At 32.6% G+C, this 23,015-nt stretch overlaps 2 protein-coding genes across 4 annotated transcripts in view; both read left to right on the top strand.

Annotated features, from left to right (window-relative positions):
• The window catches only part of LOC143228188 (ninein-like protein), a 182,405-nt gene extending 166,405 nt beyond the window's left edge, over positions 1–16,000 (top strand). For 2 of the 3 annotated variants that reach the window (XM_076459490.1, XM_076459491.1), the window contains 3 exons: positions 14,731–14,924; positions 15,390–15,498; positions 15,812–16,000. In XM_076459490.1, coding sequence (XP_076315605.1) covers positions 14,739–14,924; positions 15,390–15,498; positions 15,812–15,993 — 477 coding nt within the window. In that variant the 5' untranslated portion in view covers positions 14,731–14,738 and the 3' untranslated portion in view covers positions 15,994–16,000. The remainder of the gene's footprint in view (positions 1–14,730; positions 14,925–15,389; positions 15,499–15,811) is intronic. The other variant, XM_076459492.1, reaches the window with a different exon arrangement.
• A 2,200-nt stretch (positions 16,001–18,200) lies between these two features.
• Positions 18,201–23,015, top strand: part of LOC143228458 (ninein-like protein) — a 118,827-nt gene continuing 114,012 nt past the window's right edge. The window contains exons 1-3 of the mRNA XM_076459715.1: positions 18,201–18,211; positions 20,876–21,014; positions 22,163–22,419. Of these exons, the coding sequence (XP_076315830.1) occupies positions 18,201–18,211; positions 20,876–21,014; positions 22,163–22,419 (407 nt within the window). The remainder of the gene's footprint in view (positions 18,212–20,875; positions 21,015–22,162; positions 22,420–23,015) is intronic.

The raw sequence follows: 23,015 nt of genomic DNA, 5'->3' as shown, positions 1-23,015 counted from the left end.
GACACAGATTGCATCACAAGTGATTAGTTGTACACCCACCACTATGCGGATATACAGTTGTTGAATTCACATATACAGAACACGCACTTGGTTTATCCATGTTAATACCCAATAAGTTCACCTTTGAACAGGAAAAACTAACCAAATAGCATTTTAAATCTCAAGGTCGCTAGAACCGATACACAATTCAAAACAAAATCCAGAAAATCATCCATACTGGACTATACATTTCCTGGGACTCAGCGTGAAACAAAACAAAAACTCAACATATTAAGAAACTAAATAAAGACGCCAAATAACTTTGGTCACAATAAAATTAATGATGAAAACAACAAAATAAAACATGTTGTCAACATATTTCCTTCAAAAATCGTTGAAAGAAAATTATATGCACACACCTAGAGCAACAACACAGTCAACAACCAAACAATAATAAATTCTGAAACAACAAACTACCAAACCTTATACTACACATACCATGTGTTCCCGATATTAACGAAAAACAACGTTTGGAAGAAAAAAAAATTTAAAACATAACATTCAGTAAACACAAATGTATTCAAAAACCAGGTAAACTGAAGTTCATATTATGTAAAAACTAAACTGAACAGAACATAAAATACAATGCAACAACTGCCACAACTTCTATATTGGAAAAATAAGCAGAAAAAATAGAAACCACATTCAAAGAACAAATAAAAACAAAATATAACCGTCACACGTTCTTGAACAAATTAAGCACAACATACCATAGAAGACACCGACATGTTAAGTAGGGAAACACTTGAACACTGTAAATCAAATTAAGCACAACATACCATAAAGACACCGAGATGTTAAGTAAAAACACTTGTACCTACAAAAAAAAAACAAGGCCTAAGTATGGACATTTCCGTGTCACCAGTTTTACCAACATTTGCACGACACAGATTGCATCACAAGTGATTAGTTTAGCCTTACACCCACCGCTATACTGATTCAGATATACAGTTGTTGAATTCACATATACAGAACACGCACTTGGATTATTCATCCATGTTAACCATATACACCCCAATATTAAGTTCACCTTTGAACAGGAAAAACTAACCAAATAGCATTTTTAAATCTCAAGGTCACTAGAACCGATACACAATTCAAAACAGAAATCCACAGAAAATCATCCATACTGGACTATACATTTCCTGGGACTCAGCACGTGAAACAAAACAAAAACTCAACATATTAAGAAACTAAATAAAGACGCCAAATAACTTTGGTCACCCAATAAAATTAATGATGAAAACAACAAAATAAAACATGTCGTCAACATATTTCCTTCAAAAATCGTTGAAAGAAAAATTATATGCACACACCTAGAGCAACAACACAGTCAACAACCAAACAATAATAAATTCTAAGAAACAACAAACTACCAAACCTTATACTACACATACCATGTGTTCCGATATTAGCGAAAAACAACCAACGTTTGGAAAGAAAAAAAATTTAACACATAACATTCCAGTAAACACCAAATGTATTCAAAAACCAGGTAAACTGAAGTTCATATTATGTAAAAACTAAACTGAACAGAACATAAAATACAATGCAACAACTGCCACAACTTCTATATTGGATAAATAAGCAGAAAAATAGAAACCACATTCAAAGAACAAATAAAAACAAAATATAACCGTCATACGTTCTTGAACAAATTAAGCACAACATACCATAGAAGACACCGACATGTTAAGTAAGGAAACACTTGAACACTGTAAATCAAATTAAGCACAACATACCATAGAAGACACCGACATGTTAAGTAGGGAAACACTTGAACACTGTAAATCAAATTAAGCACAACATACCATAGAAGACACTGACGTGTTTAGTAGGGAAACACTTGAACACTGTAAATCAAATTAAGCACAACATACCATGGAAGACACCGACATGTTAAGTAGGGAAACAAATATAAACAAACGCAAAATTGAACTCAAACCAAGATTGAACCAATATAAAGGAACACCTTTATATCTAAATTAATAACCTAACATCTGACTGCAACGCCCCTACAATCTCGTATGCGTTTACTCTCGTCCCTAAGACAAATTGTCCGGCAACAGTTAATTGTAATCTCTCTGTTAACCTGTAGATGACCTGAGGGAGGTCAAAACATTCTTTATTTTAATAAAAGTTTCAGTGTTTATATAAGCTGTCTTCAGAATACATTTTTACTTCAAGCGGGTTTCTCGGCATTATGATACAGAGATAAACGCACACTTTTGTTGAGTATTTCCCTCTCTGAGAATGGACGGAGATTAACGAACACTTTTTGTTGGGTGTTCCCTTCTCTGAGAATGGACAGAGATTAACGAACACTGTTTATTTTGTTGGGTATTCCCTTCTCTGAGAATGGACAGAGATTAACGAACACTTTATTTTGTTGGGTATTTCTCTTCTCTGAGAATGGACAGAGATTAACGAACACTTTATTTTGTTGGGTATTTCCCTTCTCTGAGAATGGACGGAGATTAACGAACACTATCTTTATTGTTGGGTATTTCCCTCTCTGAGAATGGACAGAGATTAACGAACACTGTTTATTTTGTTGGGTATTCCCTTCTCTGAGAATGGACGAAGATTAATGAACACTTTATTTTGTTGGGTATTTCCCTCTCTGAAAATGGACAGAGTTTAACGAATACTATTTTGTTGGGTGTTCCCTTCTCTGAGAATGGACAGAGATTAACGAACACTGTTTATTTTGTTGGGTATACCCTTCTCTGAGAATGGACAGAGATTAACGAACACTGTTTATTTTGTTGGGTATTCCCTTCTCTGAGAATGGACAGAGATTAACGAACACTTTATTTTGTTGGGTATTTCCCTTCTCTGAGAATGGACAGAGATTAACGAACACTTTATTTTGTTGGGTATTCCCTTCTCTGAGAATGGACGGAGATTAACGAACACTATCTTTATTGTTGGGTATTTCCCTCTCTGAGAATGGACAGAGATTAACGAACACTGTTTATTTTGTTGGGTATTCCCTTCTCTGAGAATGGACGAAGATTAACGAACACTGTTTATTTTGTTGGGTATTTCCCTCTCTGAGAATGGACGAAGATTAACGAACACTGTTTATTTTGTTGGGTATTCCCTTCTCTGTGAATGGACAGAGATTAACGAACACTTTATTTTGTTGGGTATTCCCTTCTCTGAGAATGGACAGAGCATTTATCACAATTATAGCTTCCAAGGTTTATAGTGTACTGACTGTAGCTGACCAACAATGTTGTTATTACCGTCTCTCAGCGTGTCGATTTATAAACTTTAAGGCCACATTCTCGAAAGCTCATTTGGTAACAGTATCCGCCAGTGCTTTTGTAAGATACTCTTAATTCTTACACTCGAAAATCTGCAAATTTATAGAACAGGCGGGACTTGCACAATACACATTTAACAATATAAGTAACATACATTTATAACTACATATTAAACTGAAACAAACATAGATGTTAAAATATTAAATTAGTTACAATTTTAACCATGAGGTCTAACCATTTATCCCATCCGTCTCATTCTTGTGGCTCTCAATAATAAAACACCGAGTCTCGGAACCTATCTTATTTATTGTACACGATACACTGTAAATTCATTACTTCTAGGTGCAAGGTAAAGTAAAAATATCCGAAAGGGATGCAGTTATGTATTTAAACACAAACTGCTCTGTCACTTTTGAATCTTAATAGTTATATTAAAGAACGACTTCTTTTGTATCCTTTTTCATAAAATACTAAATAACTAGTGATATATCCACCGTTTTATTGTTAATTTTAGTGCAAAGTGTAATTTTTATTATTTTGTAATGTAAACAGGATACATTCCATTTTTTATTGAAATGTGTGTAGGTGTTTGTGTTGTCTTCAAAGTGTGGTGTATATAAAATATGTGTAGGTGTGTTTGTGTTGTCTTCAAAGTGTGGTGTATATGAAATGTGTGTAGGTGTGTTTGTGTTGTCTTCAAAGTGTGGTGTATATAAAATATGTGTAGGTGTGTTTGTGTTGTCTTCAAAGTGTGGTGTATATGAAATGTGTGTAGGTGTGTTTGTGTTGTCTTCAAAGTGTGGTGTATATATAAGAAATGTGTAGGTGTTTGTGTGTTGTCTTCAAAGTGTGGTGTATATAGAAAATGTGTGTAGGTGTTTGTGTGTTTGTCTTCAAAGTGTGGTGTATATGAAATGTGTGTAGGTGTTTGTGTGTTGTCTTCAAAGTGTGGTGTATATAATATGAAATGTGTGTAGGTGTTTGTGTGTTGTCTTCAAAGTGTGGTGTATATAAATAAGAAATGTGTGTAGGTGTGTTTGTGTTGTCTTCAAAGTGTGGTGTATATAAAATATGTGTAGGGTGTGTTTGTGTTGTCTTCAAAGTGTGGTGTATATGAAATGTGTGTAGGTGTGTTTGTGTTGTCTTCAAAGTGTGGTGTATATGAAATGTGTGTAGAGTGTTTGTGTATTGTCTTCAAAGTGTGGTGTATATAGAAATGTGTGTAGGTGTTTGTGTGTTGTCTTCAAAGTGTGGTGTATATGAAATGTGTGTAGGTGTTTTTGTGTTTGTCTTCAAAGTGTGGTGTATATGAAATGTGTGTAGGTGTGTTTGTGTTGTCTTCAAAGTGTGGTGTATATAGAAATGTGTGTAGGTGTGTTTTGTGTTTGTCTTCAAAGTGTGGTGTATATAAAGAAATGTGTGTAGGTGTTTGTGTGTTTGTCTTCAAAGTGTGGTGTATATGAAATGTGTGTAGATGTTTGTGTGTGTTGTTTCAAAGTGTGAGTTGTATATGAAGTGTGTAGGTGTTTGTGTGTTGTCTTCAAAGTGTGGTGTATATGAAATGTGTGTAGGTGTGTTTGTGTTGTCTTCAAAGTGTGGTGTATATGAAATGTGTGTAGGTGTTTGTGTGTTGTCTTCAAAGTGTGGTGTATATGAAATGTGTGTAGGTGTTTGTGTGTTGTCTTCAAAGTGTGGTGTATATATGAAATGTGTGTAGGTGTTTGTTGTGTTGTCTTCAAAGTGTGGTGTATATGAAATGTGTGTAGGTGTTTGTGTGTTGTCTTCAAAGTGTGGTGTATATAAGAAATGTGTGTAGGTGTTTGTGTGTTGTCTTCAAAGTGTGGTGTATATGAAATGTGTGTAGGTGTTTGTGTGTTGTCTTCAAAGTGTGAATTGTATATATGAAATGTGTGTAGGTGTTTGTGTGTTGTCTTCAAAGTGTGAATTGTAGCATAAAAATGTGTGTAGGGTGTTTGTGTGTGTTGTCTTCAAAGTGTGGTGTATATAAAATGTGTAGCAGGTGATTGTGTGTTGTCTTCAAAGTGTGGTGTATATATGAAATGTGTGTAGGTGTTTTGTGTGTTGTCTTCAAAGTGTGAATGTATATGAAATGTGTGTAGGTGTTTGTGTGTTGTTTTTTCAAAGATTAGTAGTGTATATAGAAATGTGTGTAAGGTGTGTTTGTGTTGTTTTTCAAAGCTGTGGTGTATATAGAAATGTGTGTAGATGTTTGTGTGTTGTCTTCAAAGTGTGGTGTATATATGAGAAATGTGTGTATTAGAGTTGTTTGTGTGTTGTCTTCAAAGTGTGGTGTATATGAAATGTGTGTAGGTGTTTGTGTGTTGTTTTCAAAGTGTGGTGTATATGAAATGTGTGTAGGTGTTTGTGTGTTGTTTTCAAAGTGTGGTGTATATGAAATGTGTGTAGGTGTTTGTGTGTTGTCTTCAAAGTGTGGTGTATATGAAATGTGTGTAGGTGTTTGTGTGTTGTCTTCAAAGTGTGGTGTATATGAAATGTGTGTAGGTGTTTGTGTGTACATGAGTCAAAGTGTTTAAAACATAGCACTTCAAATACTGAAGATCGAGTTAAAATGTAGTGTTTAACACATAGCACTTCAAATACTGAAGATCGAGTTAAAATGTAGTGTTTAAAACATAGCATTTCAAATACTGAAGATCTAGTTAAAATGTAGTGTTTAAAACATAGCACTTCAAATACTGAAGATCTATTTAAATTCTAGTGTTTAAAACATAGCACTTCAAATACTGAAGATCGAGTTAAAATGTAGTGTTTAAAACATAGCATTTCAAATACTGAAGATCGAGTTAAAATGTAGTGTTTAACACATAGCACTTCAAATACTGAAGATCGAGTTAAAATGTAGTGTTTAACACATAGCACTTCAAATACTGAAGATCGAGTTAAAATGTAGTGTTTAAAACATAGCATTTCAAATACTGAAGATCTATTTAACATGTAGTGTTTAAAACATAGCACTTCAAATACTGAAGATCTATTTAAAATGTAGTGTTTAAAACATAGCACTTCAAATACTGAAGATCTATTTAAAATGTAGTGTTTAAAACATAGCACTTCAAATACTGAAGATCGAGTTAAAATGTAGTGTTTAAAACATAGCACTTCAAATACTGAAGATCGAGTTAAAATGTAGTGTTTAAAACATAGCATTTCAAATACTGAAGATCTGGTTAAAATGTAGTGTTTAAAACATAGCACTTCAAATACTGAAGATCTGGTTAAAATGTAGTGTTTAAAACATAGCACTTCAAATACTGAAGATCGAGTTAAAATGTAGTGTTTAAAACATAGCACTTCAAATACTGAAGATCGAGTAAAAATGTAGTGTTTAAAACATAGCACTTCAAATACTGAAGATCTAGTTAAAATGTAGTGTTTAAAACATAGCACTTCAAATACTGAAGATCGAGTTAAAATGTAGTGTTTAAAACATAGCACTTCAAATACTGAAGATCTAGTTAAAATGTAGTGTTTAAAACATAGCACTTCAAATACTGAAGATCTAGTTAAAATGTAGTTGTTTAAAACATAGCATTTCAAATACTGAAGATCTATTTAAAATGTAGTGTTTAAAACATAGCACTTCAAATACTGAAGATCTAGTTAAAATGTAGTGTTTAAAACATAGCACTTCAAATACTGAAGATCTAGTTAAAATGTAGTGTTTAAAACATAGCACTTCAAATACTGAAGATCTATTTAAAATGTAGTGTTTAAAACATAGCACTTCAAATACTGAAGATCTATTTAAAATGTAGTGTTTAAAACATAGCATTTCAAATACTGAAGATCTATTTAAAATGTAGTGTTTAAAACATAGCACTTCAAATACTGAAGATCTATTTAAAATGTAGTGTTTAAAACATAGCACTTCAAATACTGAAGATCTATTTAAAATGTAGTGTTTAAAACATAGCACTTCAAATACTGAAGATCGAGTTAAAATGTAGTGTTTAAAACATAGCATTTCAAATACTGAAGCTCTATTTAAAATGTAGTGTTTAAAACAAAGCACTTCAAATACTGAAGATCTATTTAAAATGTAGTGTTTAAAACATAGCACTTCAAATACTGAAGATCTAGTTAAAATGTAGTGTTTAAAACATAGCATTTCAAATACTGAAGATCGAGTTAAAATGTAGTGTTTAAAACATGGCACTTCAAATACTGAAGATCTAGTTAAAATGTAGTGTTTAAAACATAGCACTTCAAATACTGAAGATCTAGTTAAAATGTAGTGTTTAAAACATAGCACTTCAAATACTGAAGATCTAGTTAAAATGTAGTGTTTAAAACATAGCACTTCAAATACTGAAGATATAGTTAAAATGTAGTGTTTAAAACATAGCACTTCAAATACTGAAGATCGAGTTAAAATGTAGTGTTTAAAACAGCATTTCAAATACTGAAGATCGAGTTAAAATGTAGTGTTTAACACATAGCACTTCAAATACTGAAGATCGAGTTAAAATGTAGTGTTTAAAACATAGCATTTCAAATACTGAAGATCTATTTAAAATGTAGTGTTTAAAACATAGCACTTCAAATACTGAAGATCTATTTAAAATGTAGTGTTTAAAACATAGCACTTCAAATACTGAAGATCTATTTAAAATGTAGTGTTTAAAACATAGCACTTCAAATACTGAAGATCGAGTTAAAATGTAGTGTTTAAAACATAGCATTTCAAATACTGAAGCTCTATTTAAAATGTAGTGTTTAAAACAAAGCACTCCAAATACTGAAGATCTATTTAAAATGTAGTGTTTAAAACATAGCATTTCAAATACTGAAGATCGAGTTAAAATGTAGTGTTTAAAACATAGCACTTCAAATACTGAAGATCTATTTAAAATGTAGTGTTTAAAACATAGCACTTCAAATACTGAAGATCGAGTTAAAATGTAGTGTTTAAAACATAGCACTTCAAATACTGAAGATCGAGTTAAAATGTAGTGTTTAAAACATAGCACTTCAAATACTGAAGATCTAGTTAAAATGTAGTGTTTAAAACATAGCATTTCAAATACTGAAGATCGAGTTAAAATGTAGTGTTTAAAACATAGCACTTCAAATACTGAAGATCTAGTTAAAATGTAGTGTTTAAAACATAGCATTTCAAATACTGAAGATCGAGTTAAAATGTAGTGTTTAAAACATAGCATTTCAAATACTGAAGATCGAGTTAAAATGTAGTGTTTAAAACATAGCACTTCAAACACTGAAGATCTAGTTAAAATGTAGTGTTTAAAACATAGCACTTTATATTCTAAGTAATGTGACCTGTGTAGTTAATTATAATTAACTTATAATTATCTTAACAGTGGTTGTTGTTGTAACAAATGGCTTATATAAGTAATATTCTGACCACTTCTGTGTTTAGGTCACAGCCGTTGTGATGAATTCTGTATTGAGCGAAAAGTGACGTTGGCCATGGATATGGCGGACACAGTGTGGTTGAAATACTTTTATTATTGAAACGCTCTGAAAAACCGAGTAAAGGATGCTGTGTTAAAAATATAATAGACCTTATACTAATGTTCGTGTTTCAACAGTGTGGGGTTTTACGTTGTTCGTTATAATCTACTGCGACGAATGTTAGTTCACGCCTTCATTCTATGCTAGCAGGTTGTGTTGGGAGGTTAAACCCGGCAAACAACGTATACTATTGTTTAAGTTACAAACAACAAATAAGCCGTGTAAGTATATACAATCAGATATTCACTGACTCCTGATCCGACATGTACGTTGACCTACGCGTGCAGTCCGTGTGTGAGTAAAACTTGTTTGAAACATTGTATGTGTGTTGACTTTGGATTAAGCAAATTGGAACCTTTGGTGGTGGATAAGGGATTTTTGTTTTTAAGTTTCTAAGATACTGAGTTTTAACATTTATGAATGGAATAAGTGACTCTGTGTATGAGTTGCAAACAGCGATTTTACCCTAGGTACCAGACGCTCTTTGATTTTCAAATCGTTGTTTTAATGGTGAAAACGTTAATGAAAAATGTATCAGTTCTAAAACTTTGCAAGAGCAGACCCTGAAGACTGAAATTGTTTTTACAGAAAAAGGGACACCACATTTCAGAAAACAAAACAAAACGAGAGCATTCAACTCGACGTTTTGGTTTACGCCTTGCTCCAGGGTTTAGATTTACAACGCTAAAATCATGGGTTCGATTCCCCTCGGTGGGCTCAGCAGGTAACCCCATGTGGCTTTGTTATAAGAAAACACACAAACACACACTCAAGGGTTTAAGCGTTGGGTTTGAATAAACCCAAAAAATAGGTGAATATATTAACATCAAGGGTTAAGGGTAATTAAAAACTAAGTAAAAAGGATGAACACAGGTACAGTATTAAGTATTAAACCCCCTAGTTTGAAATACATAATGGAAAAAGATAAATAAAAATCAATGTTCATAATTGGATGTGATGTTAATTTAAAACCATATTAGTTAGGCCTAATTGATCCTCAGTGTGACAAGCTTCAAAGTATCATAAATTTTCATTGAATGATACAATAAAAAAATTCGAAACAATCCTTTGGGAGGCTATTTAGACCCGCATTCTTAGAACATACCGTGTTTCTCCGAAAATAAGACAGGGCTTATATTAATTTTCACTCCAAAATATGACACTACGGCTTATTTTCGGGGGATGTCTTATTCTGATATATTAAAAAAATGAAGTTACAAAGTAAAACTATTAAACTAACCATTTAAAATAAACTATTAAACTAACTGATTAATACTTAAACAAACTAATTAACTATTAAACTAATTAATAAATTAATTTTTTTTTTCTTTCCTCTTCCTGCCACTCTTAACTAGGGCTTATTTTAAGAGTAGGGCTTATATTAAAACTATCCCCAAAAATCACACTAGGTCTTATTTTATGGGTAGGTCTTATTATCGGAGAAACACGGTAGATCTATTGTAAATATTAATGAGTTTATATTAATCCAGTTTCCAGAACAGTTTAGATGCGCATTGATTTTTTTTCCGAATACGATTTATGATGTATGAATGATTTAATAACTGAGAATATTTAACGCATTTAACCCAACGTAATAATCGTTAGAAACTCGTATTTATCACAGAAATTACGATTTGAGAACAAAAAAAAGTATTTATGAACAACGATTTAACAAAATGTGCGAAGTGTATTTCAACTTTGTTATGGCCTGCAGTTGTATTACTGATGGAAGAAAATATACTGGAAACGTTTTATGAAATAAATACGTAAAAGACATTTGCACGCAGTTTGAAATAAGTCGGCAAAGTCTATCATTTATAACCTCCTGCGTGTGTTACCTAATTAACTCACTGATAACTCTCACCTAGAGCTGAAATTTCAGTGATTAGCCTGTGTCCAGTTAGTGTAACTGGTCACACACTGCTTTTTCTTTTTTTTCTTTTTTTTTTAAATTTCGTGCAAAGCTGCACAAGGGCTATCTATGCTAGAGGGAAGGCAGCTAGTCATCACCACCCACTGCCAACTCTTAGGCTACTCTTTTACCAACGAATAGTAGGATTGACCGTCACATTATAACGCTCCCACGGCTGAAAGGGCGTGCACGTTTAGTGCGACGGGGATTCGAACCCGCGACTCTCGGATTACGAGACAGAGATCTTAATAACCCTGAAACGGATGTACCTCAATGTCTTCATTGCTCTGATACAATGATATTTCCCGGCATGGCCATGTGGTTAGGGCGTTGGACTCGCAATATGAGGGTCGAGGGCTCGAATCCCCGTCATATCAAACGTATTCGCTTTTTCAGCCATGGGGTCATTACATGTCACCGTCAATCGCACTATTTGTTGGTAAAAGAGTAGCCCAAGAGTTGGCGGTGGGTAGTGATGACTAGCTGCCTTCCCTCTGCTAAATTAGAGGCAGCTGGCGCAGATAGCCCTTGTGTAGTTTTGCGCGACATTCAAAACAATAACATCGCAAAATAAAGTAATCAGTGAGGCACATTGAAGGCCCTTTCATAGAACTTTCTTGGTAACAGTTACATTGAATGTAAAAAAAGAAACTAGATGGATCTTAAAGTAACTGGACACACCCTGCGTGGGTTGCGAAGATGTTCTAGTTTCGTGAACATTCGCGTTTTGTTTGTCATGTGTGATCTGAACATATCGACGACTGACTGAACTACACTATCTACCTGCACGTACACATCAAGAGAGATCTATCGCCCCTTTTGTGTGTGTGTGTGTGTGTGTGAATAATTTCTACTTTGTCTTCATACGTTTGAAATAAGAAGGTTCACGTTGCAGTTTGTTTGTATTGTATAGCATGGTGTTTTGCGGAAGTGAACAGAACCGTAATACTGTAACAGTCCCACCCTTGAAAACTCTCCGTTACGCTGGAGGTCAGTGAACTTCAAAACTCAAGACTTCGAATTTTGCTTAGCGGTTAATTTAAAGTTAAAATGTTTAGACCAGTAAAATTCCTTAAATAAATGTTCGTTCTTTTTAGTGTAGAGAACAGTAGTAACCAGTTCACAATCTGCTGTTACAGATAGTTTATCGGTAATCAGTATGCCCCCCATTAAGTCTGCCGTTACAGATAGTATATCAGTAATCAGTATGCCCCCATTCAAACTGCCGTTACAGATAGTATATCGGTAATCACTGTCATAATAACCCAATCAACAGCGTATTACCAGGATCAAGCTCATTTCCACGTAACAAATCTAATGTTTGAATTGTGTAATTGGTCGGTTTTGCATTCAAAATGATTTATTGTGCTAAACTTAAATCAAAATTACTAATCGTCGCGAACCTTTGACGTATACTTTAACTGTTCTTCAAAGAGAACATAAGCTCAAAATAGGTCAAACGATTTGATGTATTTTTACCTACTCGGTTCAAAATAGGCTTAAATATTCGTTGATAAAAAGGGCTTACCTTAAGTTTAGAATATATGTTTTTCAGGCTCGCGGACTGAAATTCGCTCAGAGTAACCTAATCATTAAATAAAAGTAGTGTTTTTTTTAATGAAATTTGTGCCAAAATATGTCTTCGAAGAAAGTAGAAAAACGATATTTAAATACATTTTCAATAACTTGTATTTTAGGAAACACAGTGATTTTGTTACCGTATTGTTGGACATATCACAATATTATCAGACAGGCGGTAGCGCTGCTTATGTAGGGGTGGCTCGTATTCTACATCGAAATGGTGTTTTAAATATATCCTCAATAGGTAATCATAACTTTACAGAACCAAACAGTGTTATTACTGTTGCAACCTCATTGTATTTAGAACTTGGTTATAAATACGACTTATTATATCTACTGAAACACTGCATAAAAGAAAGTGATGAAAATACTTTCCGTAAAAAGCAAGTAAATATAGAGATGGTTAATACGAGTTCTTCAGAAAGGATACAAACGAGATAGTTGGACAGACCCTCAGTGTAGAAGAGTGTTAATAGAGAATAACATAAGTTAAACTGAATAGTTACATTGCTGTATGGTATTACTGTTATGTAGGGGTTATACAAGTGCCTTAGCTACTGTATTTTTGCATTCTTTTTGAATGATTGATATCAGTCATTTCTTCGTATATTTCCCTTATCAAAAAACATTTTTACTTGCATACATTGAAATTGACAGCTCACTTAATAAATCACTTTTTGGGTTCTGTTGAAAGCTTTGCGACTTGGTGGATCATGAATATAAAGTGGATAACTGGGCTTATTGTCACTGGTGTAGAACACTTTTTTCTTCTGCTAGCTAGCTAAAATTTGAATGTGTATCATTCACAGCTGGTTCATGAATTGGAGTTTTTGGCGAGGAATTGTGTCAAATTGGAGATAATTGCTTCATTTACATATTATCCTTGTTGTCAGGTACATTTCACAATATTATAACCAAAAGATTTTCTTTCAGGACCATTATAATATGACTCAACTTTTACTTCCTCAAATTGGATTCCATAAAATTGGCATTTGTTTTATTCTAAAATAATTTTAAGAATAGCAGCTGTTGAGAAAGGATTAAAAACACCAATAATTAGATTTTGCTTCCTGGAGAATGATTTTGAAGGGATCAGGTCCCTGTTGTCCTTCTCTCCAAGGAAAACCTATGTCTGTGGATCTCTAGATCTTTTAGGCTTAGTATACAAGTCATGGGCATTAAAGAAAAACCAGTGTCACTTCTTACCATTTTTATAAGGTTACAAAAAGTGAATATGGTGATGAAAGTGAACAATCTGCTAATGATTGGCTGATTATGAAATACATGAACTATTCTTTCCAGTCTTTTGATACAACATTAAGGAAAAATATGTTTGGATTTTAACAGAAATAAAAACAGTATGGTGATTTTTTAAATGTAAGAAAAACCAACTTTCACAGTTATGTAAATTATGTTTGTTTCTGCAGTGAATGATGTCTCGGTCTCTATACAAAACTTTTGTTTGGATCGTTAGAGTTTTCGTACTTCTTAGAAATGTTGTGTTGTGTGCATAAGTAAATTATTTGTATTATGTAAATGTCACTTAGATTTATTATATTTTCACCAAGATATCCTGTTTACATCACCTATTAACTATCAACATAATTTTGTATGTGTATATTTATATATATCACAGACATATACCAACATGTTGTATCCATTAGTGAATTTACTGTAATTCTAATCGGTGAGGATGAGAAAACCCACATGTAGAGAAAATTATATATGTAAAAACGAATGGTATGGGTAGGGAAAACTGTATGTAGAGGAGCAAACAACGTTTTGACCTTCTTTGGTCATTGTCAGGTTCACTCTAACCACATGTTTGAAGGCAGTTGTGTAATTGAGTGTAGGAATATAGAGAGCATGCCTAGATGTTGGATATATTTATTAATATAGGTATAAAGGTGTTCCTTTGTATTGGTTTATTTTGGGCTTGAGTTGTACAAGTAAGGCTTCTTTAATTTGCATTTATGTTTGTTTATTTAGTATTTGAAAACGTGTGAAGGTGACTTTTTGTGTTCTTTGAATCTGGTTTCCATTTTTCTACTTGTTTCTCTAATATAGAAGTCGTGGCAGTTATCACATTGTATTTTATATATAATGTTGGTGGTGTGTTTGTCAGTGTAGTTTTTACATAGTATAGATCTTAGTTTTGTGCTTGGTTTTTGACACTGACGATGACTGAAGGTTGTAGTGTTTGCTCCTCTACATAGTGCTTTCTCTATCCATACCAGTCGTTTTTGCATATATAATTTACTGTGATTCTTTTAGTAATTACTAACTCATTACATGCAGCTAGAATTTACTTTTTCATTTTTTTAAAATCCTTGTCTCTGAACCATTGAAACTTTTCTTAGTTTTCTGAAGAATGTTAATCTGAGAGAGAATATTTATTATTTTCACCAGAGTGGGTGATGGATGAGGACAGCAGTCAAGACACCTATGTTGCCCAACTGCGAGAAGTGTTTGAAAGTTGTGACCTCACTGGGACTGGTTATTTAGGCTGTGATGAGGTAACTTCTCTATGTCAGAAACTGCAGTTAACAGATCAAGTTGGTATTTTCATCAAGCACCTATTTGGTAGCAATCCAACTGGAAGGGTGAGTAACATTTTATAATTTAATCTAAAAAGGTTATGTGAAAAATAGCAGATAATTTTTGTAGAATTGTTTTTTCAATGAAGAACAGGGTATGCGAGTCCTATACCAAAACATCTTTTATATTCTTTTCTTTCTGGGGGAAATGGTCAGTCTTGTTTGTTTTTTCTGTAAATTCTTAAAATCATTTTCAAGCACTTGTATATGTTTTCTAAAAGGAGAGTAAGAAATATAGGTAATGTTCTAGTTCACTGAAGTCCTTAAGAAGGTTGATATTTTTTTACAAAAGAACTGTGCAGAGAATAAATATATAACACTTAGTGCATAAATAACACATGTATTAACTCATTTATCATCTTTTGTTTCTTTATTAACAGCCACAGCCTTCTGTAAATTAATTTGTGCATAAGTTACAGTTCTAACAAGAGGTACCCATTTTCCATCATTTTAATGATGTTTTAATTTTAGGTCGATTTTCAGGAGTTCAAAGAAGGATTCGTATCAGTATTAACTCAGTCTGTGAACATCAGAGATGAAGGTGAAGAGAGTGAGGGTGATGCATCTTACCAGTTATCAGGTGTGTGTTATTAAAGAAAATACTCTCATCTTCTTATAAATAATGCTCCTGATGCTAAATCTTTAATATGAAATTTGTTAGTTGTTTCATTGTTGTTTGTGTTATAATTTTAACCATAATTTGAATAATTTTGGGTTATGTTTTGCACTTATTTTTTATACATCAGAGCTTCTTGTGGCAATAAACTTTTGCATCTGAATCATTTAGGTATTCCTTTCAAATGTTTCAACTACAGTTGGTGTTGGTAATAAGTTTTGTGTAATAAATTATAATAAGGTAACAGAAAATTACATTGTTAAAACTTTCACGATAGATCGTGAAGTGTCCCCCAAACTGGTGTTGGGGAACAAGAAGTATGGCAGACGTTCTCGACCAGAGTCACTAGCAGATGCAGAAAATGGACTTCAAGTAGATTTCTCAGATTCGGAGGTTCTCTTTGTCCAAGATGCTAGTCATGAAACTCAGATATGGTATGGACATCTTCACCTAAAATAGACAGCAGTGATGTGCAGCGTGTAAGTATCGTGGTAACAGCTTCAGATGTGCATCCTTATGCTAAGGAATTCTCATCAAAAGTGAAGTAAGAAGTTTGAAAACAAAACTGATACTTTAGACATAGGTTAGCTGCTCAGAACTTTTTAGGCACCTTGCCTTTCTGTATTTAGAACAGTAGAACCTGGTCATTTTGAATATGTTTATGACAATTGTATAGTACTTTTTAAATTAAAGCACTGGTTTAAATAAACTGGTCAGTTTTGATCTTTATTTTTAATATAACTTATGGCTGGATTTTTGACAGACTAACTAGATTAGGTATTTAGGAAGGACAATTTTGGTAGATATAAACATAAAACCAAGTTAAAGTGTTGAATGTTTTATCATTCTGCCTTTGGTTTGAACATGGCTGAGAGATTAAGTATTGACTTTTAAAAATAGTGAAGTATTCAGTATTTGTAATGTTGTTGTACATGGTATATCAAAGAGTTTAAGACTTATTATAAACATCATTTATTCATGGTTAGCAATTAAAATGGATGTATAATAGACAATCTGCTATAATGTTTCTCTGAAGACAATGTTTTGATTCATTTTTATGCACTCTTTAGGTTTGTTATAGGTTTTGGAAATTGGTTGGGTTTTCATCTTGTAGCATCCATGAATAGAGTTTGTGTCGTACGATTCACTTGATCATAGTGGAGGTGTTTGTGATTGGTTGGTTGATTTTTGTGAACAGTGTGCTTGCGTGTGCCTTTCTTCAGGTACATAAATACCTATTTCATGTTAAGAGTATTGTTATGTTGTACATGCCACACTTTAGATTTACCAGGAATAAAAACATATAAAGTTTGTTCCTCCAGTATTTTCAGTGTGGTGAATAAATGGTTCTCTGTTGTCTTTAAAAAGCTGATTAAAAAATGGTCATCTAAGATTTATTAACTAGTTCAACAGAGTTTGTAATCCATAGTATTAAAGTAAAGAATAGACCAATAAGGATACTTATGTATCAACTTATTTGCATGTGTTTAATACTTAGTTTCTAATTCCTTACTTAAACAATACAGAACCAAATAACTGGTTTTATCAATAAGAACTAAAATAACTAAACTTTTTGCATTTGAAAAATTTAAGACACCATTTTAAGACAGTTTAACTCTATTAAACAATAAGAAAACTTTTCAACAAAATAAGGAATGATTATTAGAAGATAGTAGTTGTGATCCAGACAGGAAAAAAAAAACGATCTTGTATGGGATATGATTTAATCATTATAAGACTGTAACATAGACAATAGGTTAAAGTTTAACTGTGTTTGTGGTAAAGTTCTAAAAAAAGAATCTGACCTGTTAAATCATGTTGGTTAAAATGATGAAGATTCTTGTGATGGAAGTGGAAAAAAATTTCTGGTTATTTTTTTCTTAAGATGTCATAAATCATTTCCACTTTTTTGCCTAACAAATTCATTGCTGCCTTGGAGATGACACCAATGTCATCAGTGGGAGCTGCCTTGGAGATGACATTGGTGTCATCAGTAGGAGCATTGTAATAATACAATATCACATAGAATATATGTTTAATCAACAAAAATCTGTACCAGGGAAACTATGAACATCATTGGCATTGCAGCTAAAATTATTTTATGAGTGCATAGTTTATTTGTTTATATTTTGTTATGGTTTTTGACTATGTCTGAATGTACAAGTGTAAACTATGGTTATAGGAACATCACATCAAAGCATTATTTTTATCTTTTATTCACGTTTGTAAAAGCTAACAATAAAGTATATGAAAAATTAAAAAAAATTAAAACCAAGTAAAACTTCTAAGACAGAAGACTCGCGTGAGTGCCATCGCAGCACATTCAGTGCATAGTGACTCCAGTAAAATACATTTGACTCAATGTTTCAGTTGACACAGATGTGCATTTGTGGTACTGACCCATATACCTCTGGATGCACACATGTATTGTAGTTGTGATAGTGTTAATAGTGGGTGCTACCTTACTTTGGCAGCAGGTTGTTAACAGAGGGTGTCGCTTTAAAGACTTGGAAAGGAGTTAAGAGGGTTTAACTTTACATTTACTTTGAATGTTTAGACTTGATTAACTTTGGCTTATTCTTATATGTTACTTAAGAGTGAAAAATAATTGTAAGTGAAGGAAAATCTTTTATATCATTGTGCTTGCTTCCACGTTTCCCACCTCTATGGTTCAGTGGTAAGTCTGAGGGCTTATAGGCCTGGCACATCCAGGTGATTAGAGCACTTAACTTGAAATCTGAGGATCATAGGTTTGAATTCCCATTTCAACAAACATTATCACCTTTTCAGACACAAAGGCATTATAATGTTAGAGCCAATCCCACTATTTGTTGTTTAAAGAGCAGCCCAAGGGTTAGTGATGGATGGTGATGACTAGTTGCTCTTTTTCCACTGCTAAATTAGGGATGGCTAGCACAAGTAACCCTAATATAGCTTTACATGAAATTAAACAAAATATGCCAACCAAACTGAGGACTTGTAACACTAAAATCACGTTTTGATATTCATTATGTAGCTTTTGTTTAACAACAAACTGTCAAACTTCACACGTACATGTAATAAATTATTTTGTAGGTACATGTAATGACAAATGTACAGTGAGAACAACAATTTTTGGATGGTGTCCTATGTTATTGTATTTTAATATTTTATATTAAATTTGTTTGTTGCAAACAAGGTGGTTAGTTTTATTTAATATATAGGTATATTCAATCATCTTGTAAGTGCAATTGGAACATTTTATCTCCTGATACAAATTTTTAGATGATGTAATTATGACAGGTGTTCTCAAACTGTTAGTCAGACTTAAATATTTACTGTTGATTATCATTTGTTTTATTATTTTACTGTAATAACAGCTTGCAGTCTTTTTGTGATATTGTATATCAACTACCTGGTTCAATGGTGTTCAGTGTTTCCTGCAGCTTTTTCCATAATTATTTGTTAAATTTAACAGTTCTCCACTCATCCTGGAACCAAGTTCATCCCACAAATATTTGGTGTGATTGAGAATGGTGGTTGTGAGAACAAAGATTTCATTCAGAGAACACTTTATTTTCCACCAAACAGCCTTGAACAAGTTTAGATATGTGTTTGGAATCCAGATCTCTTGGAGAAGAAACTTCCTTACATTTGAATTCCAAACTGACTTCTTCGGGTTTCTTTCTAAAGTATCTCTGTACATTTATCCATTTGTATAGCCTTTCGTTGATACAAATACATCAACTTCTGAAGTTGTCATGCACTCCAATACTTTGATGTTGTCTCTTCCTTAAGTTCTGGTTGGTCATGGATATTTATCGTACGGATACTTTGTTGTCTCTTCCTTGAATTCTGGTTGGTCGTGGATATTTATCATACAGATACTTTGATGTTGTCTCTTCCTTGAATTCTGGTTGGTCGTGGATATTTATCGTACGGATACTTTGATGTTGTCTCTTCCTTGAATTCTGGTTGGTCATGGACATTTATCGTACGGATACTTTGTTGTCTCTTCCTTGAATTCTGGTTGGTCATGGATATTTATCGTACAGTTCTTCCGATGGCTTTCACCACATTATTATTCTCCCATCTGAGTCAAGTTATATTTTGACTTATCTGACTAAACTACTTTGCTAAAAAAAAAAGAAAAAAAGACTACTTTTAGCTTCTTGGTATTTATGCTAAAACAAGCTCCTGCACAATACGTGAACACTCACTTATGTGATACACCTGTCTGTGGCAAAAATAGAATGGTCTCATTATTGTGTGGTGCTTTTTTTTCTTCCTCTGTCTTTTAATTTGTTCACTTTCTTGGTTTGTACTTTGTAATATAGAGTGTACTGTGTGTTGTGGTATTTTCAGTTTTTAAACTTTTCTTTGGTTATAACCTCCATTGGTTATGGTTACTACTTGCAACTGGACAGCATCAAAGTAGTTGTTTTAATCTCTTTGACACAAAATTAATTATTGATGTGGATTAATGACTGATACTAACTGGTATGCTTTTTACATTTTTCTCTGCATAACTTTGATAAATACCTGTTAAAAATATTTACAAAAGTTATTCTAGGTTATACTTTTGTGTAAATAATTCTTTCAGCTAATTTGGAATAAAATCTTCAATTTTATATAAAAGTTGCATGAAAATATGCTAAATACAAAATTATTTTGTAACATTCAATATAAAAGATTACACAAAGAAATGTGGCATTGCCTGTATAATTATTTAGACATTGTGTTTGATCTCCACAGTGACAATGGATAATTTATAACAAAAAGATTTGTGATTTTAATTTAAAAATTTTTTGATTTATTTTTGTTACCTGTAAAATAATGTTTAAATTTGAACAAATCTGAGTACTACACAACAGGCTATTAACAAACTTAAGTGTATAATTGAGCATTTAGCCCTTGTTAGAAACAAGTAACTTTAGAGCAATTTTGAATATACACTAAATCTGTTTCCTTAAAAAGTGAGATTTATTTGTATGAAATCAAACAACTAGACTGTTGTAAGTGCAGCTCTGATGATTAAACTCTTTGAATTTCATAGGCTCCAACTCGGAGACGTTCTATTTGCAATAAACATAATTCATGTTTATAACAAATTATATTGTGAAGTTTTTTGGTATATTTTTTATCTATGTTAAACTCGACATTTTACAAGCTTGCTATTTCACTGTACAGGACTTCAAACGAAATAGATTTATACATCGAGGCCATAGTGAACCCACTCCCAAATCCTCAATGGGTTATTCTCCAGTTCAGTCATTACTTTCAACTCCAGAGAGCAGGCAGGGAAATACCACAGATCTCAACCGTGTATCTCAAAGAAGTAAATCCTTTGAAATGGATACAGCATTCGGTTCACAAGTAAGGAGTGCAGAAGAGTTTCTCAGAAACATCTGGAAAAACTCGAGGTTGGAAACAATGGATATCTGAACTTGGAAGAGCTGACCCAGTATCTTGAACATATCGGGATGGAAATGTCAGATGATGTATGTTTATAATACAAAGATAATTTGTAAATTTTCTGCTGTTTATTATTAAGTAAGAAAATTGTAATATTGGTGTATTCATTTAGTTTTTCTTCTTTAAATGATTTTTTTAAAATAAAATATTTGATACTTGCTGAAGAGAATTCATATGTTTTATCATCAAGAATATTGTCAATGTGTGTTTTGTATGATAGACTACATTTTATGAATATACATATAACATATTGTATAGACACAGTGTATGTGTGTGTTATAAATAATAGTATCACTCTCTGGATGTTTCATTGAAATGTTTTTTTAGTAATGCATGCAATCTGTTGTATAGATAGAAATTAGTAAATATTACTTGAACTTGGTTTGTATTTTAAGATAAATAACAAATTCTATAAATATACAAGATGCAGTCTGTAGCAACAGCACAGGGTTAGTTATTCTCTAACATCTAGTCATTTTGTTGTATTTTCTGTTTTTTGAAAAAGAAAGTGTGTAAAATTTTCAGTAACTAGTTACTCATAAGAGAGAGAGAAGAAGGGTCATATGTCAAGGTCACATACTTTAGTTTGGTGACCTTTAAGATAGGAGCAGTCTGATGATAGATCATATCGTTAGTTAGGCCTAAAATATTTTGTAAAAATAAGTTTAAGTTTGTAATATTTTTAATCTAATTTTTCATGTACATATGTTAGTAATAATGTTATACAATAACTCTTTAAATACTGCTGAAAAACCAGACGAAACTTAAAGGTTACAGAAGAGCTCTTTAGTTTGTTTGGTAACTTGAGAATCAAAATAATAATGTTTTTTATACATTTGACGGACGTAGCTCAGATAGCTAAGTATGAAGTTTCTGTTTAAGAACAAACAAATGGGAAACAACAGGGACATAACTGAAGTTTAACTGTATTACCTTAACCACATTGTGAACAATGGAAGAAACGTTTGAGATTTTGTTCCAGGTACAGGACTTTAATTTTACTTTGCTATAAAAATGTTTCACTTTGTATGTAAAGTAAGTTTTAATGTGTACAGTTAACAAAGCGCTTTTTATAATAGTGTTACATAGTAAAAAGTAACAAATATTATACGTGATAGTATTATTCTTGTACAGACATACTGATTTATACACATTTCTGTATATTTTATCTCAGGTTGTTGCTCAACTGTTTGATAAATTAGACTGTGATCAAGATGGACAAATAAGTTTCGAAGAACTTTTACAAGGTCTTTTCCAACATGGTGGACCAAATGCTTCAAATATATCATCGTACACCTGTGATACCCCGGTGGAAGGCAGCCCTGTTCGTAAACCTGTTACTTTCAACATTGAATCTGCAGATGATCGGCAGATGGCGCCAGCGATTTCAGAATCGGGAGTATTCACTTCTATTGATCCAGACAATTCAGGGTAAGGGCCTAAGGTGCATCTTTTTTATATCATGGTATTAGAAACGAATTTTTATATTTGAGTTTAAAAACAAACCAACAAAAATCAAAAGCTAAAATTTACTTAGGAGACGAAATTGCATAGTTGTTTTAGGTAAAAGATGCAAACTATATGTAAAGACGTATTTTATCTATCTATACATCCTCAGATAGCACATTAATGGTATAAAGATTTTCTCCACTTTTTTAAAAACCTACGTTTGCTACTTTCTTGTGTTTTATATTTATACACTTTATAAGATGTATACAGATTTATTTTACTTATAAAGTTACCCCCCCCCCACATATTTTTTTACTTTTTACGTTGAAATTAATTAGATCCTATCCAGTGATTTGTGCTTCTGTTGTAGCGAAATAGACGTATTTTTATTTCTTAAGTCTGCATTGCACATAAATCATTTCTATTTTTACACAAGTATGTGCTGAAAAGTAATCACTACTATACACTACTTAGACACACATCTATTTTATTTTGTTCATTACAACACTGAAAAAAACAACAACAGCTATACAACTTCCAGTAAAAAGACCTAGAGACAATTAGAATGCTTTACAAGA

The sequence above is a fragment of the Tachypleus tridentatus genome, chromosome 10 (genome assembly GCF_004210375.1).
Source record: "Tachypleus tridentatus isolate NWPU-2018 chromosome 10, ASM421037v1, whole genome shotgun sequence".
Taxonomy (NCBI): Eukaryota; Metazoa; Arthropoda; class Merostomata; order Xiphosura; family Limulidae; genus Tachypleus; species Tachypleus tridentatus.
This window is presented reverse-complemented; position numbering and strand designations above follow the sequence as displayed.